The following is a 17,371-nucleotide window of genomic DNA, read 5'->3' as shown; positions in this document are numbered from 1 at the left end:
AAAAAAATTTATAGACTTCACTTTCAGGATAGTTTGAAGCAACTTTCTGAAGTGGGAACGAGAAGTTAGTCCGATAAACCCTCCAATCTCCTCCTCTGTTGAAGTCAGCTTGCACCGAGATGCTGAAGCCTACCCAGCTTCCAGAGTCCACACACAAGCAAGTTGAATACCTACAGGCAATGACAGCTGAATATCACTGACTTAAACACACACGCACATAAGAAGGGATTTCTTTTTAAAGAAGTCCACACTCAGCTGCTAATAAAAGCTCTACTAAATACACTTTCCACGTATAAAACATCTATGGTTATTATCTGCTTTCAACTTGAAAAGAACAGCAGCATTTTCAAGTCTGACCTCACACTATTTACATATGCACCACGGCCAAACACGCAGTGCATTCCTACCCACACACCATTTATTAAATGTGTGCATGCAGATTTCTTGTCCAGAGAAACAAGAGGAATTACTAATACTGATAAATCCGAGATACAGTGCTAGCTGGTGCTTTGCAGCTTCCCTGTTTGTCTCCTAAATCCAGATTGCCGAGTACAGACTGAAATTCAGTTTCAAGAAAGGATATGAGGATTTTAAAACTGTACTTGAAAAAAGTACGTGAAAAACAAAATCACAGAATGAGTAATTAGTACTAAATTCTCTCATACAGGAGGATACGAAGCAGCACTTTTATCTTCCCTAATTAGCAAGAAATCTCAATTTCATCCTAATGAACAGTGATCTAGTTTCATGCAGAAACATCAAGTATTAGCTCCTGCAATAGCTGTCAAATATTTTATTTAAGCAGTAAAACATTTCAACTTGGGTGCTGGGTAAAATGAAGAGGAACTAAGTAGGTCTAGTGGAGACAGCAGAAGATAAATTTATAGACTGAAGTGCTAATTTTAAATAGCTTCTTTGCATATTAGCAGCATGTGGCTGCTGTACCACTGATGTGCTCAGCAGGATGAGCATCTGAGAGGCACCCAGGTTAACCATGCACATCCTTGCTCAGCCCCAGCGCTGCAGCTCCACATCACAGCACCCTTTGCTGCTTCTAACAAACTTCTGTATGCTGCAGGCACAGCAGTGGTAGGGGCACGCCAGTCCTGCCAAAACTGCCAAACTGCCAAAACCCAGTTCATTCTGTTGCAATATTTCTCTTCATCTTAAGAAATGAGTTTTAAGTGAGTGTTAAATCCATTATTGCCTCAAGCTTCTTGCAAGATTTTTCCTGAGAAGAACTCACATAGCAAAACAGGAGCAAAACTGGCTCTCTGCAAATCTTCAAGTACGTTACGGTGCACTGCAATTACACAAAATACCCACACCTTTGCACCTGCACTTTTACATCTGATTCTTAGAACACCTCTCAGTGGAGCATGGGAATACCCAGTACTGAAAAAATGCACAGAATTTGCACAGCTTTGCAGCTGCTTCCAAGCATGCAGTTCTTATCTTCACTGGCATGAAACAAGAAACCAATTAATTGATTTTGGGTTTCCATAAGAAGGAAAAAACAGGGCTTGTTATTCTTGTATTTTTTAAACCTTTGCTCAAAGATGTCCAGCTTCTATTCTTCAATATATTAAGTCAAGCTCTTTTCAAGCTATGCATAGCATCCTTCAGCACTATAAATTTTCCTACTGAAGAAGAAAACAGCAATAAGAAAGGCCCCCTCTTTCAGGTTCACAGACCAGAAGTCATCACATCCCCAGCAGGTACGTGAGGCTTGCAGCAGGCAGGTCAGCCCATCATTACTTTGGTCCCTTTGAAACTCAGCTGCAATGTATTTCGTTCCTGCCTTTTAAAGGACATGCAAGTAAGAGATCATTAATGCATTTACTAATTGCAGCTGGTTTAAATTGTCTCAAATATTGAGAATGATCACATTTGAAGGTCGCACAACAGGGACAGGCAAAGGATGGCAAACTTCAACCAGTGAAACTCTGGCCTTGTATCCCTGCTGATGAGCAGGAAGCCAGCAATTCTTAAGGAATCCCATCTGCTTCTCCAACTCATCATCCCAAAGCACCACAGCTAGAGTTGGAGGGAAAAAAATGCAAAGTACTTACAGAGCACTGCCAGTGTGAGACCTTCACAGCTCCCTTCAGGCTCCTGCACACCTGCGTGTGCCAGAGAGCTCTAACTTTAAATGCAAAGAAATGCTCAGCCTCCTGCAGTACATCAATGGGACCTGCACTCAGCAGGACCCAGCAGCTGCAGGGATACATTAGTAAGAACAGCTTCCCTGGAGTGTTTTGCCTCATTTTCATCCTGAAGAGAGCTTCGTGACAGGCTCCTGAACTCTGATGTTTAAAGAAGTTCTTGGGTTTTATGGCTTAATGATGGAAGTAGGCAAAGCAGCAGTGACACAACTTGAAACTGTTTATTAGAAAAGCGTAGATTCCCTGGCAACTCACCGCTTGGGCTTTAGCTTACTGCTACCACTAATTACTTTTATCTACTTAATTTTTTACATGTATGCTCCTATCAGGCATTCATTAGCTCTGTCACTTTTTTCCTCCCTCATTTCTCACTAATTTCTTCCTGCATACAAAGAATACTTGCAAGTTTTTTTTTTTCCAGTGGCACAGAGCTGCTTAAGCAATGCTGAGATCCCCGTTCAGCTGGGGTTTACATGCACTATCTTCCCTTGGTTCATTTGCTACCTCTCCTCACGTGGCTCCATGAAGGCATGATAACAACACAGTCCTCCACTCCCAATTTTAATTTATCTAATTTCCTTTTATTGTTCCCAACCCATACTTTCACCTTGAAGCTCTCCTCACTGCCAAGGGCAACAGTCTTGTGATACAGATACATTAATTGAAGAAAAACTGGGGCAGTGTTAAGTGTTTTATCAACACAACTCTGAAAGTCAAGCCCCCAAAAAACACTTAAATAGATCATCTGTGGCATTTGTATGAAGAATATTAAAAAAATACTGTTTCCTAGTTTAATTTCTTTGCCCTTACTTACATCAGAAAGCACTACCCATACTCCTTCCAGCTGCTCTGCTCACAGCCCCAGCCTCTCAGCAGTTGGCCTCCTAGATCAAAAGCAGCAGCTTCCACAAAACTTTAGTCTTCCAGGGCATTTACTTAACTCTCCTTTCAACACCTCAAAATTAGAGGAAAGAAAGAGTACAGCCTCAGGAATCCACGTTGCAACACCTGTGGTAGTTGAATAGCAAGAAGAGATTGCTTGCAGTGACTCTCCTTTACGTTGCTCAAGAGAGAACAAATCATGCCAAGTTTTCAAGCCTTGTCATTAGCTCACTACATGGAAAGAGCTGTTATCAAAGAAAGAGATCACCACGCCTCTCATCCAGAGATGCAGGTGAGCACCAAGATGAAGTTCAGCTTCTCCCCCCGTGCAGTTCCACAAGGATGGCCTGGAAGGTCTGGGAGTTAATCCAGAGAGGCAGCAGGGATTAAAATCTATTCTGCCCCAGGTCCCAGCAGTGCCATGCAGCCACACTCATGCAGCACATGAAAGTATTTCCTACTTATTCATATTGTTCCATACTACTGATTTCACTTTATGAAGCCAACCCCCAGCTACATGCCTTCAGAGCTACAGCACTGAGCATTGCTGGGCAGAGAAACCACTGCCAGCTCAGGCTCTGCACAGCCACAGCAGCCCAGCTCACGTCCCTGGTGTGTCCATCAGGGCTTCTCACAGCAACAGGGACACAGCAGAACCATGTTTTGGTACAGAAGATGGCCATTAAGATGCACAGTGCTGCTGTAGAATAAGCATCGATTCTGCAAGGTCTTAGGAATCATTACTTTCTTAATAACCAAATTAAGAGAGGAAAATGAAGACTGCAAAAAGCAACAGGCAGGTGATGGTATTACATTAAAAAGAAACAGAAGCTACACAGTTGATGATGTTCACATCTGATAGAGAAAAAAGGCGCAGTTGCACCTAGGAGAAAAAGCGAGGGGGACTCTAAAGTTCTATTTTCAGTTGTGTTACTGACTTGTATCCTAACAGCCAGGGGACATAAACTGAAATGTAAGCCTGTAAAATGATCTGAAAACACCTGTTCACAGAGGTTGATGTTTTCTCCTGATATACTTCTGAAATGTTTGGAATCAGAAACACAACTAGGTGGATACAGAGCCCCTGTGACAGACAAACTCCCAAATTTCCAATCTGTATATTAAAAAAAAGCTCAAAGTTGAACAGCACTTGTCACTCAAATTGCACTCTCCTCTCCCAATCAATTGGGAGTGCTGGGAAGCTGAGCAGCAAAGCATTCCAGTAAAAAACCTCTGTACTGGAGCGGGTTTGAGGTTACGTCCCTTCCTATTATTCATCAACATGATTTTCATCTTCCTTCACTGTCAGGTTTTCCTTAATAAGAGATGCATAACCCACATGCCAAAAAAGCTTTTAAAACTTACATATTGAATGGAGCTGGATACGCTTGCTTTTGGCTCTTGCACTGTGGCATTATAATGTTGTTTACTTTATTAGAAACAGCTTTGTCAATTGTCAGCCTTGGGGGTTTACATGAACACTTGAGAATATACAAACTCCAGCACACACAACTTGAGGTGTGCAGAGTGAACACCAACACATCCCAAGAGATACCCAAATCTACTCAGAATGTGTTTCTATGTCCAATCAAGCTCAAAAGTCCCAAAGCATATCTCAAATAAATTCATGCTCTATAGGGTCAAAACATCCAGCACAAAAAGTTCTATTAGCAAACCACTCCATAACTTCTAACTAATGTAGATACATTCGTTGGTCTCATTTAAGTTTTCCTCCTTTATTGACAGTTTTGATATCCACACAAGAACAGGGGAAAACAATAATCTCTAAGAAGAAACCAAAAGCATGTCCCATCCTCCTTTCCACAAACAATACAAGATCAGATAATGTAAGGCAGTATATCAAGTGATATAATTGCTAAAACAAATACTAAAGCAAAAGAAGAATTCAGGTTGATGATTTAAACGCTTGTAAATTCGAACCATCATAGAAAGTGCTTATTTAAAGCACTGATTGAAATAATTTCATCCCGGAGGCAGGAGATTGCTCCTGCCCTCAAAGTTAAAAATAATACCACCATTAACCTCAGCAACAATTTTCTAATTGCCAAAGATTACAAATCTTTCATGCAGCATTCATCCACAGAGAATTCAATCACTCTACTTTGCCTTCCAAAACCACGACTGTAATAGTAGCTGTAAGACAAGTTCCCTTTTATAAAACAAAACAACCCTCAAACTTCTGTGATGTATTTTATATGAAAGCGTAAAACATTCACTTTGCAAAGTGAAGAAGTCTGTCATATCAAACTGTCTCTAAACCAATGCAACACCTCACATGACTATTTATGTTTGGTGCATAAGCAAAAGGAGGGGCTGCTTGGAGCTCTTGTCTGACATTTCCGTGCCAGTTGGCACTACGACACGAGCAGCTGGTCCCACATTTTGTTCCTTAAACCCTGACCAATAAGGACTCTCAATATCTGCCAGCAAAGCAATGGACATCAGAAGGAACGAAAAGGGCAAAGTCTCCTTTTCAGAGCATCCAGAATTATAAACCGTTCGTGCTTTCAAGAGCCACAAAGAGATGCAGCCAAAATTCATATTCATGCTCTCTGTTTCTCAAATGTGTACAGAGAAATAAATCAATATTCATCCTAAGCTACAGAAGAACCCCTCACACACACACACACACACGCACCCCTCCCAGGTTTTGGATCTCAAGCAGTATATAAATAGTGCTACACTGTATACTGAAACTGATAGTAGTTCTCCTATGGCTGCCCTATAGTCCTGCTAGGGCTGTGTTATGAACTGTGTCCAGCCTTACAGTAATTAAGGCAACCAACGATGCAAACCCACATGCTATCTTCCATTTCTCCTCTTCTCACGCTCTTGTCTTCCAATCAAAACTCCCCCTCTCATCACCCTGCCCCATTCTGCTCTTTGGAATAATGAGTCCCGGTGCCTCGTTATTCCAAAGCAGACACTGGATGTTTCCAACTGCATGGGCAGAAAAGACAGCAACAGCCCTTTTTTCAGGCAGATATTAAACAAACAAACAAACAAACCAACCAACCAACAGCTTTCCTCAGTACAGTTCAGAGTTTCCAGCACCTGACCAGCCAAGCACATACACATCTCTCTGTGAGAATGCCAGCAGCTGCAACATGGGGAGCATCAGCTCCCAGTACCAGGAGCCAACACTATTGCTATTCCGTAAGAAGACGTGGTTTCATTTCAATTGCAGGAGAACCTGAGGTGTAACAGGGAGATAAGCAGAAGGAAAACTAAGGAGATCAGCACATTTCATCCCCCGTTTCCTCTTAATCCCATGCTGATCATAACCAGATTTTTCAATACCTCTGCATCAGTGTGTTTGGAGAACACACATTGCAGGGAAAGTTTAAGCAATTCTTTGGTGGAGCCCATGAGTAGACTACCTGCAAATAAATCAAGTTCCCATTTAAAATGCAAGTTCAAAGAAGTGCAAGTGAGCCATGGAACACATCAGAGAGCACCTTCACTATCAGAAGAAACATTCTGAGCCCTTCAGCAGTTTTCCATCGTGTACCGAATGAAAAAGTGAAGATATTTATTACATTAAAAGTGTATTGATTGAAAGCAGTACCGTATGACAGTATCAGCTGCTGTAGCAGAACTTAAAATGTTTACCTTTAATGGGGCTTGGGGGGAGGGGAGTGGGGGCAACACCTTTTCAACATTAAGGACAATGAGAAAATTTGCAAGGGATAACATTCCAGCACTGAAAGTAAATGCAAATAAACGTTCCTTTCTCCAGGGGAACTTTGAGGTTTGACGACATAACGTGCTATGGATAATTGCATTGTGGTTTAGCAGTTAAAACACGTCCTTTGATTGTCTGGCTGGAGATGTCAGCTGCTCACACAGCTGTGAATCAGACAAGGTCGGAGATGATGAGAGCCAGCAATGTTTCAGCATCACAATCAATTTGTACCAGCAGCACTGGTACTCTGCGCTCTGAAGTCTGTCACGGCACCAACCAAGCAGTGGCACTTCATCCTCTCCCACTGGCTGCTTTAGTGCTCAGCAGCTCTGAAGCTGCTCTGCCTGGAGCCTGAGCCTTCCTCCCAGCTCAGTACCAGGTGCAGCCACGTCAGCAGCTTTCCTGGAATTACACTTCTACACAAGTAGAAAGAGGTAGATTTTCTATTTAGATTACTTTATAGGTAGCCATTTATTCTAGACTTAAAAGCTTCATCTTTTTATTTCCTGACTGCAATCAAGGTAGATCACTTATCCCAGACCAGGAACAGCTTCCATATCTAAGCATCAGGCCACAGGGCTTAAACAGGCAGTTACTCAAACCACGATTCACGCACTCTCAGTATTTGCTCTGCACTACCTACCTATTAATACTCTGCCACCTTCAAAACATTTTATCAGCAAAATAATGAAAGAAATTACATTGCTTAAAGCTATATTACTTCCAAATGAAATCACTACAGTTGGCAGTATATCTTAAACTGCTTTAATAAAGGCACTAGCCCAAGTGTTTAACACCAGCTAAAGGGCTGGAGTGAAAGCACAAAAAAAAATAAATAAAGGCACTCTCCAACTTGCTGCAGCTGCTGATGACGCATACAACTCATAACAGCTCTGAGATCACGAGCTGCCTTTCTGTACATCTTTGTCAGCATGGAAACTTCCTTCTGGATGTATCTGTCTCCTGTTGTCACGTTAACATCAGGGTGAACTGAAACTCTATGCGGCTAATAAAAACAGAAGATCATTAAACCTTCGTGATCTTTTACACTGAAGATCTCCTGGGCAAAGAGATGGCCTTGAGCCAGAGGAACTGGTCTGTCCAGCTGGGCTGGTATCTAAGTAACGGCCAGTGACGAGAATGGTGATCATAACCTGAACATGACCAGGGAGTTGGCAGCTGTCGGGAATTGGTAGTCATAAAGGCTGTTTCTAAGAAAGAACAGCCTCACTCTCATCTGCGCCCTTTTTCAGAAGGTGGTGGCACAGGGAACACATTCCAGAGCTCATTATAGAGGTTTTCATACTGGGGCACAAAGACACTGCTAGGAACACACAGCTCAGTTAGAACAGCATGAATGTGCCACACGGCACGAGCAGCAGCAGCTCACATTAGCCTTCATCTCCGGTACCCTGGGGCGCAGGCTGAACACCCCAGCAAAGGCAGCTCCCAGACTTTGTGTGTAATTATAGCAGCTGCTGCCCTTAAACTAGTTTTCAGAACTCTCATCTGAAATCCATGGATTCACAGAGCTTACAGAAAACAAGCATTCTGTTCCTTCTTCTGGATCTATTAAGAATCTACGATGTGCTCAAAACGAAGAGCAAGCTCCGCGTTGTTGAGGTTTGAGGACCTTGGAGCGTTAGTGTCAGACAGCTCTGGGACACCTTTCTGGGTCACAAAACATGATGGGACTCATCCAGCAATATATCCTAACTCAGCACAATCAGAGGCTCCTGGAGCCAAGGCAAGGCCTTGTCAGAACATGAGGGCAATGGACGTGCTGTCATTTCCTGCTGGGAAGGTGTGATACATGTGCCAGGGAAACATGTGCAACAGGTCAGGAGAAGCAGAACAGCTCTGAAGGGTCCCAAAATCAAGGGGAAAATTAGAGGTGCTCAGGCCTGAGGAACAGAATCACAGCACAGGGCCCACCTGAAGTGCTGCTGTGCTGCTCCAACCAGGGAGAACTGGACTGCAGCAGAACAGAGCATCTGGAGCCTGGAGATTGTTTAAAAAATGAAGCTGCCAAAAGCCAGAAGTCCAGTTTTAAGATACAATTTACACCCTAAATATTTGGATCTCTCTAACAACAAGGAGGGAAGGAAAAATATTATTGTGGTCCAAAAGAGCTACTGAAACATGAAAAAAGTGCACAAAGCTCGAGTGATCTGCTGCTTTTAGTAATCTCATGTGACAAGAGTACAAATTTTTAGTCTAACACTCAAAAATACGCAGCTCCCTGACCTACAGAACTGATTGTTTCAACATCTCACTGCCCCAAAGCCGCATTTAAGTTTGTTTGTTAAACATCCTGGCTGGATGCTGTGTTAAACAAAGCTAACTAACATGCCTTTACCATTGTCTATCAGTACACTAAGTAGCATCAGTAGCACAGATTTGCACACCTTTAAGAAATTTAAGGCATTCCTCATTACCAAGCCTCCATTTGCCTTTAAATATTGCCTATACACCTAAGGATGTGAGCAGGATGTGGGACTGAGTCAAAAAAGCATCAAGCATTCCAGCAAGGGCTGCTTGAGCATTCTTGCTCAGCAGCTGTGAAACACCCATCCCATCTATGGCAAAAGCTGCAGAGCTCTTACTGCGGAGCAGGAGCACGCACACAAACACTTCCTAGGAGTTATTCAAGCTCAGAAAGAAAGTTAAATGACTGCTCATAATCTAAAAGCATCTATGAATCAAAACTGATTTAATTAAAGCAGCTGCCTGTGCACCCAAACATAGAAGCACCGATTCAGGCTAAGTGGGCAGAATACACTGAAAATTAATTGACTTTTCGATTTTTATAAAAATTGAAAAAGATTCAATTCCACACCCGAAGAATAAATACAGCTGTGAGTGACAGTGCTAAGAGCTCTCATTTCCAATTACAAATTTTTGCACCTTTTAAGCAATTATAATCACATTTTTGCAGCTCACATGGGAACACAGACCCCGGAATTAGCCAACTGCAGCTTTCTTGGCAGAAAATCATGGTCCTGTAATACAATATCCAAGAACTGTTCCCTTTCATTGGCGACTATGCCATCCCACTGCTGTTCAACACCACCACCTGAGCTGTGACCTAAGCACGCAGTACAGCAGAAGTTCACTCCCAATCAAACCTCCTACAACTCGTTTGTTGTGGCAGTCCTCAAGGAGACAGCACACAGCAGCAAGCTCAGCCCAGTGAATCAGGGTGGATTCATCATGCTTTCAAGTACCTGTACTTCAAATGCACAGCAGGCTCATTTGCACACAGCTGGCACTGGGCTGCCTTCTCCAGGCTTTACCTCAGCATTCACATTTCCATAGGCTCAGACAAAAAGGAAAAGGACTCACCACTATCTTGTGACCTTCTTTTTTTCCCTCCTTGTCTTTGAGAGTTAATCAGTAACCAGAGATTTCTGCTAACAGTTTGTGCTGCTGATCTCAAGGTCCCACGGCCCACAAAGCTTTAGAAGATTCTGTGTATGGTTGAATACATAGCCATACATACAGCAAATTCTCTGCCTTCACATTTGAGCTTCCTACACTATGAACAAGGAGTATTTCACATCCTGCAACACTGTATCTGCAGCTCTCTAAATCAGCCCTAGCCTGCTTATCCAGGTGGATAAGAACACTTCAGGAGGTTAAGAGAAATAAAAAAAGCAAGACACTTCTCATGAGACGGTTACTGAGCTTCTCACTCTGGTAGTCCACATCAGTTTTCAACCTCAAACAAGCACCTTAAGGTCCTAATGCTTTTATTTTAAAAGTTGTCACCTCCTAGGGTTGATAACACGATATTCAACGTGGCCACAATCATAAAACTGCAGATGGTGAGCTGCTTCATCTTCGTCCAATACTGAGATCTCAGCTAAAACCGAACACTTAAACCTCAAATATCTCAAAGAAACCCTCAGTAAGTCATAGATAAAATGGTTAAATCCTCCTGGTGAAACGTCCTTTCCTTCTAACTGCTCAGCTTTCAAATTCATAGAATATTATTTTACCATTTATCTGGTTTGTTACTCCTCAGTCCAGACAGCCCCACAGTCAGAAAAAATGAACAACAAAGCCAACATGCGAGGCATCTTTCAGCTTGATAAAGAAGCTGAGGAGGTGACAGACAAAAGCTTTCTTCACTTCTGCTTTGATTCTAAGTTACATCACATTCAAGACTCCTTTCACCGGTCTCTCAGTGAGACAACAGGGCAAAACTTTTTGTCACTCTTCCTAGCCTGTTTCTTTGCCTCTGCCCACACTGCATTGCAATTACTCAGCCAGCAGGAAAAAGACAACCTGACATTGTATAAAAAGAGCACACTACACACCATACATCAAGTTTCACCTCTAAAACGTTATTCCCCACAGCAAGCAATACAGCAGTGCACCACGTCCTTCGCTGTAACGGTGCATTAATAATAATTGCTGTCTGTTGCTTTCTTTGCAAGTCCGCCACAAAATCTCAGTCAATGACTGCCATTCTATTCAGGATAAAACAGTTAAAATGGAAGAGCATGTGACATAAGAGAAAAGTGGAATTTATGCAAAGAGTCGGCAATACTTAAGCAAAACTTGGATATCCTCATAAACCAGCACTACACAGTAATTTGTATCACTTGAATCATGCTTCTCTTTCCTTCTATTTCAACCTGATGTGGCAGGAAGTAATTAGCAGGGATGTGTTGCCTTGCATACAGCTGGAAAGAATTAATCTAGCATTTCATTTGTGGCATTGTCCATTTGGAAAACCATTTCTTCCTGCACATACAACAGTTTGTTTCACATTCAGCTCTAGAGATTAGCATTTCCTTCTTTATCTGCTACACAGCAATATTTGACGGGAGCCCAGAGCAAAAATATCATCTTTACGAAGGCTTTGCTACTTCTGCAGGAAAAGTGTTACATGATTTTTTTTTTTTTTTTTAACAAAAAGATACAAATAAGCCATCCAGAAAACAATTTCAAAGGGAGACTTGAAATTTAATATTATGTACTAGAGATTAAATAAAACCATTCATTTTGTTATTTCTTTTCTCCCCCCTCTTTTCTATTGAGAACTATGATTCCTGCAGATAAAGAACCGACTTTCTGCCATCTGTTTTTGCTGTGTGCAAAGCACACAGGTCTCGTTTCTGGTTCTAAGTAAAAACTGGTTGGGAGAACAAGGGATGCCCCCAGCCATCAGACACTTATTTTTTGTGGGAGAAAAGGCCACAAAGAACAGCTGGGGATTTTATGAGAAAGACAAATAAGTGACGCTCTTACGCTTTTAAACATTAACTTCAGTAAGGCTTGGAGGAAGATCTACAAGGCCCTTCAGAATGGCAGGCCTCAGAGAAACGCTCACACTTGGCCACAGTGAGAAAAAGTTCCCTGGAGAGTCAAAACAATTAAGGTAATTGAGCTTTCCACAGATCTAGTATTATAATTCTAATGTTTTTATGGATGTAGTTTCAAGCTCCACGACAAAATATATCTGTATGTCTATACGCACACATATACACATAGGGCACTTCCTTATCCTTTTGCTATGCTGTGTTAGCTTTGGGTTATTAAAGGAACTGAGTGTGCAATCCAACGCAGACCAAGATACACAGATGATACAAGTTGAAGAAAGAAATCAGATCTTTCTTTAGCAATGCCAGAGTTTAACTGTTGACACTGTATTTCTACTGGTAACAATCTCAGAATACTGCTTAAAAACGAGACGGATATTCTTTCAGACTCATTTTGGCTCATCATTTGAGACGGGAACGCCGCGTTTAAACAACAGGGGAGACAACAAAAGACAGAACAAAGTCCCTCCTGTCCAAAGCCTCAGAAAACAAAAGAGCCAGATGTACCAAATTCATAGACCACAAGTTATAACCCTTGATGAGAAGACGTGTATCAGCTTGTGATATGTACACATATTCCTACTACTATTCCTCGAAGGCCAAGGAACAGTGATCTGACACGAGTTTGCCAATAACAGTTGGCACAACTGCATCCCAACCAAAAAAAAGACACGAAAAGGAAAACAAAGTTCAAACACAATCACGATTTTTATGAAGGTGACAATTTTCAATATCCAAAGTGCTGCCTTTATTTTTAAACACTGGACACTGCAAAAAAAATAAAAAAAAATAAAAAAAATAAAAAAGCATTATCACTTACAGCTGTGCAAGCAACACAAGAGAAGGTTTATAATTATTTGCCCAAGGCCTGGATTTTCCAGCGAGCACTCACAGGTTTAGAGGGACAGCAGATGCCACCTCTGTGCTCCTGTGTTTGGTCACTGCCCAAGAGCTTCTAGGAAGGATTCAATAGTTGACTTGTGGAAGCAGCTGGATTAAAACCCAAGCACTCCTACTGTATAGCACACGCAGCTTTACTTCTCAGCAGGAGCACTTGCATGAAAACATTCAGTATTCCTCTCCAGCTTCCATTACCCTAACAAAACCCTTAAGATAATTTCATCCCTTGCATAATGGATGCTGGATCTAATGTCAAACAAGGAACCTCCTCCTCTTCAGCACTTCTTTGCCGCAGTTATGAAATACATGCTTTCTGCCATACAAAAAGCTAACTGGCAGCACCACAATCCTAAGTAAAGAGGAAACTATAGTTTCGACATTTGTCATCTACAATAAAGGACATATTACAGCATGAAAGAACACTAATCGCACAGCACAACTGAAAGGAAACCACTATCTAATAAGTTCAGAGGTTAAACACCACGAGTTTCAAAATAACAGTTTTTCTGGATTGCCACTAGGAAGGGGACAAGTATGAAACACAAATATTATTTTGTTAAACCAATATGTAACTCATAAGTGGGGAATTCATTCTCCATGACCTGTTTGTCTTCAGAGGAGGGCGAATCACAGAGAAGGCACACACACAGCCCAGCTCCGAGGCTGAACGCATGCAGGATGCTCCTTCGGAAGCGCTGCTGACGAGCACAGCCCCTGACAGCCCTTTGCCAAAATCAGAGCACACGGCACTCCGTGCTCACAAAAGATGCCTCCAGGGAATTTGTGCTCATCAGCATTATTCTGTGCACGTAGGAGCCACCTTCAACGGCTTTTACTTTAATTAAACCTTACTACTGTAAAGGGCAGAGAGGGCACAAACACATTTACACTACACTGCAAGTGAAAGTGGTAATGAAAGAGAAAGCAAATAGAGTACCTTCCTCCCTCCGTACTCAGAGACTCTTCCCCCCATCCGCTCCCCCAAAGAGTAAAGGAATCCCCCAGTGTCTCAAGATAACTGCTCGAACCTTACAGGCAAGGACACGTCCGCTCCTCGTCCTGTAATCATCCTCCCCCCACCCCTTCTCCAGTTGAGCACTTGCCTCTCCTCCGTGCCCATCAAATATCCCGAAGATGGAGGGATGAGTCTTGTTCACCAGGTCGGTGATTACTTCGAACCTGTCCTCCATGTGATCCCTCCGGCCTTGGATGGAATAGACAGCCACGTTGTGGCTCTTGAACTCCCAGGTCTTGGAGAACTCGGCATCCAGCACGTCCAGTCCCCCGAGCCTGTCATTCTGCATGATCTCGGCCACCTTGCCCTTCACCATCTTCACCGCATCCCTGCTGGACTTAACAATGGTTTTCACCTCATCCGTGTGGAAGAAATAACTCCACAGAGCCAGGCTGATGCACAGCAAGAACAGGGTCTCCGGTCTGAGCAAGAAGTAACGCATGATCCGACCCAGCAGAGACAGCAAAGTCATTGTATCCTCTATCATTTATTATCGAAACCGTGTATCCCCACACCATGCAACGCGCTCCCGGCGGACGGGACGGGCTCGAGGCGAGGCAGCGGATCAGTGCATGCTCGGCCGGGGCGCGGCCGGCAGGCGGCCAGCGCCGAGTCCCGCTCCCCGCGGCTCCCCGCTCCGGCCGGCGCCCCGGGGGGGCCGCTCCTCGCCCCGCCGCCGCCGGCACCGCGGCGCCCCGTGCCTCCTGCGGGAAGCGGCCCGGCCCGGCTCGGCTAGGCGGGGAAGGCTCCGCCGGTGCCGCACACCCCCTGCGGCCGCGGCACCCCTCCGAGCCCGAGCCCGCCGCGGGCAGCCCCTAGGCCGCTGCTCCTCCTCGGGGCCCCGCGGGAGACAGCCGCGCTCCGGCGCTTTCGCGGCTAGCAGCGTCGCGGAGGCAGGGGCTGGCCGCAGCGAGCTGGCGTCTGGCAGGGCCGCCGCGGGTACCTGGCCGCCGTGCCCCCCGCGCCTTGCGCCGTCCCTCCCTCGGGGCGGGGCGCCACCGCCTCCTCCTCTCCCGGCCCCGCCGCCTGCCTACAAGTCCCGGCGGGCGCCGCGCGGGAGGCCACGCGGATTGGCTGCCGGCGGCGAGAGGGATTGCGGGCGCTGTAGTCCGGCGAGGCTGCGCCCAAGAGAAGCGAGAGCCGGGAGCCTGCAGCCCCGCAGGCATCTCCCAGGGGCGTCTGCGGGTTTCCTGTCACCTCTTGTCTCCCCGCGGGCGTCTCTGCCTGTTCTGGCCCTTCCCCAGTCTCCTCTCCTGCCAGCTCTTCCAGTGCTGTGCGTGCTTAGTTAGCGGGAATAGCGACCAAAAACATCCCTCTTGTGGATTTAACAGCAAGAGGTAGATTCAAGCGAAGATCGATGTCAAGTGATCCGGGGGCAGCAATGTGACCGACCGCTGGACTCCTCCAGGCTACAAGCACTGGGCTGAGCTGCTCCCAGCCCAGGAGCAGTTGGAGACCCCTCGGCAGCCCCAACTCCACTCAAACCCAGAGAAACAGAGAAACAAAACGGGGCTGTGGCTGTTCTTGAAGCCAGTCGTGGGAGATTACCTTCTACATGTAATAAATGATCTCCAAGATGCACTCACGTGCAATTCACTTTTGAGTAAAGAGGAACAGAAGCAGACATTTCCAAATTATCAAGCCAATAATTGAGGGTGTCTACACAAGGCTAATGAAAAGAATAAAGGAACTCCTGAAAATGTGTATTTTCTTTCTCCGACCCACTTCCGAAAGTTGTTTTTCTGATAACTGCTTAGCAATGGAAATTACAAGCTGTGACTGCGAGCAGAAGTTTGCCGGGATAAAATCAATTCAGCGCGCCGCCTGAGTTGCAAATGAGCGGGAGGGATTTTCAGCCAGCTGGCAGAACGGGGGTCTGAAAACAGACAAAATTCAGCCAGCAACCTCCAAGAGCGTGACAGCTGATATGACAGTCAAACACATAAGAGTGGTGTTGAAAATGAATTAGCGAACCACGAAACCTGTCGGAAATTTTGACTGAACAGTCTGCCTTTGAACCTGCCTTTCTGCTGGAGGTGAGCGTGCCCTCTGAGCCTTCTAACAGCTCCCTCTCTCTAGGCTGCTGGTAATACAGAAATCGTGTGTAAACTCACACAATATTTTTTGCTGTCCTTGCAAAGATCATCTTAAGTTAGAATCAAGCTTAATCAGCTTTGATTCTTACATCCAGCTCTGGAAAGCAGGGAAGGTAATGAGAGATGTTGCAAATAACAGTGATACTGCTATAAGATCTCAGAGGTACGTAACACTTAGTCAGTATTTCAAATGAATACTGAAGTCATGTCTTTCAGGCCTAAGACTCTCTCTTACCTCCATCCTCCCTTCTGCTGCTATCCATGTGAGCTGGGCCAGGAGCTCTTTACCTGAAAGACCAAGATAAGCACTCATCATTTCGGTACTATCATAACTGCAAAGATGTGGGTGCTAGCAGCCAACTTTAGGAGGACTTTTGGGAAACATAGGACTAACTGTGACAAACAGGCCAAAAATATGTTGTACCAATTAAATAATAATTTTGCTAACCTTTTGACAACAGCTACACTGAAGCTTTTCTGTCAGACTGGGTTCTCACTTCACAAGCAGTTTTTTTTGCGAAACCCCTCAGTTTAAACAAATCCTCATTTCTTTTTTCCTATTTAAATTATGTCTTAGCATGGCTGGGATGCTTGCACTGCAGCACCGATCCCTCCACACGGTCAATTTGTCTTTGTATGTGCGACTTTAGAGAGCTAAGTTCTTCTTCCTGGCTTTTTGCTGCATGCTACAGCAGCTCCCTTTTGAGTTATTGATTGTACAGGCTGTAAGCTGCATGTGGCTGCTAAGCAAATTTTGCTCTGTAACAACTGTGTTTGCTGTTAATAATAACTTTATTCTTGCTTCTTTTAATTCTATTCAATCTTATATTTAGCAAAAGACAACATGCATCTAAAAATGTGGAGGATAACGCTCACTACAGCCAAATAATTTGATATTTATTTAATCATCATTCTAATGAAACATAAATGTGCGTGCACCATGAGGGTACAGTGAGCTGTACAAAAGTTGTGCTTCGCTGACAGTGGTATGAGGTCAGATGATGGGACTGCCAAGTGAAATAAAGTGGTTTCATTCCAGACTCTGCACAAAGTGCTCTTCCAGCCACCAGCATGCAGACCCAAACTGTTACTGCAGTTCCTGAGGCCTTGTACTCACACTGTGCAACAGCAGAAGATGCTCCACACCACCTGAAGCACTCCATCAGCACCCTGAGTTTTGTTGCCTATCTTCTGTAGCTTTGTATATCCCCAATGCTGCAAGAGTTTGAGTTAGTTCCAAAAGCATCTCAGCTTGAAAATGTGATCTGAAACACTCC

The 17,371-nt window shown here is 44.2% G+C and overlaps 1 protein-coding gene across 1 annotated transcript in view; it reads right to left on the bottom strand.

Moving 5' to 3' along the window:
- Positions 1–14,631, bottom strand: part of PPM1L (protein phosphatase, Mg2+/Mn2+ dependent 1L) — an 81,025-nt gene extending 66,394 nt beyond the window's left edge. Inside the window, exon 1 of the mRNA XM_052686651.1 lies at positions 14,083–14,631. Coding sequence (XP_052542611.1) covers positions 14,083–14,485 — 403 coding nt within the window. The 5' untranslated portion in view covers positions 14,486–14,631. The remainder of the gene's footprint in view (positions 1–14,082) is intronic.
- Between the last annotated feature and the right edge of the window lie 2,740 nt (positions 14,632–17,371).

This window comes from Tympanuchus pallidicinctus, unplaced genomic scaffold (genome assembly GCF_026119805.1).
Source record: "Tympanuchus pallidicinctus isolate F22 unplaced genomic scaffold, pur_lepc_1.0 scaffold22, whole genome shotgun sequence".
In the NCBI taxonomy this organism is placed as follows: Eukaryota; Metazoa; Chordata; class Aves; order Galliformes; family Phasianidae; genus Tympanuchus; species Tympanuchus pallidicinctus.
The sequence above is the reverse complement of the archived record's forward strand: the minus strand, read 5'-3'. Positions and strand labels throughout refer to the sequence as shown.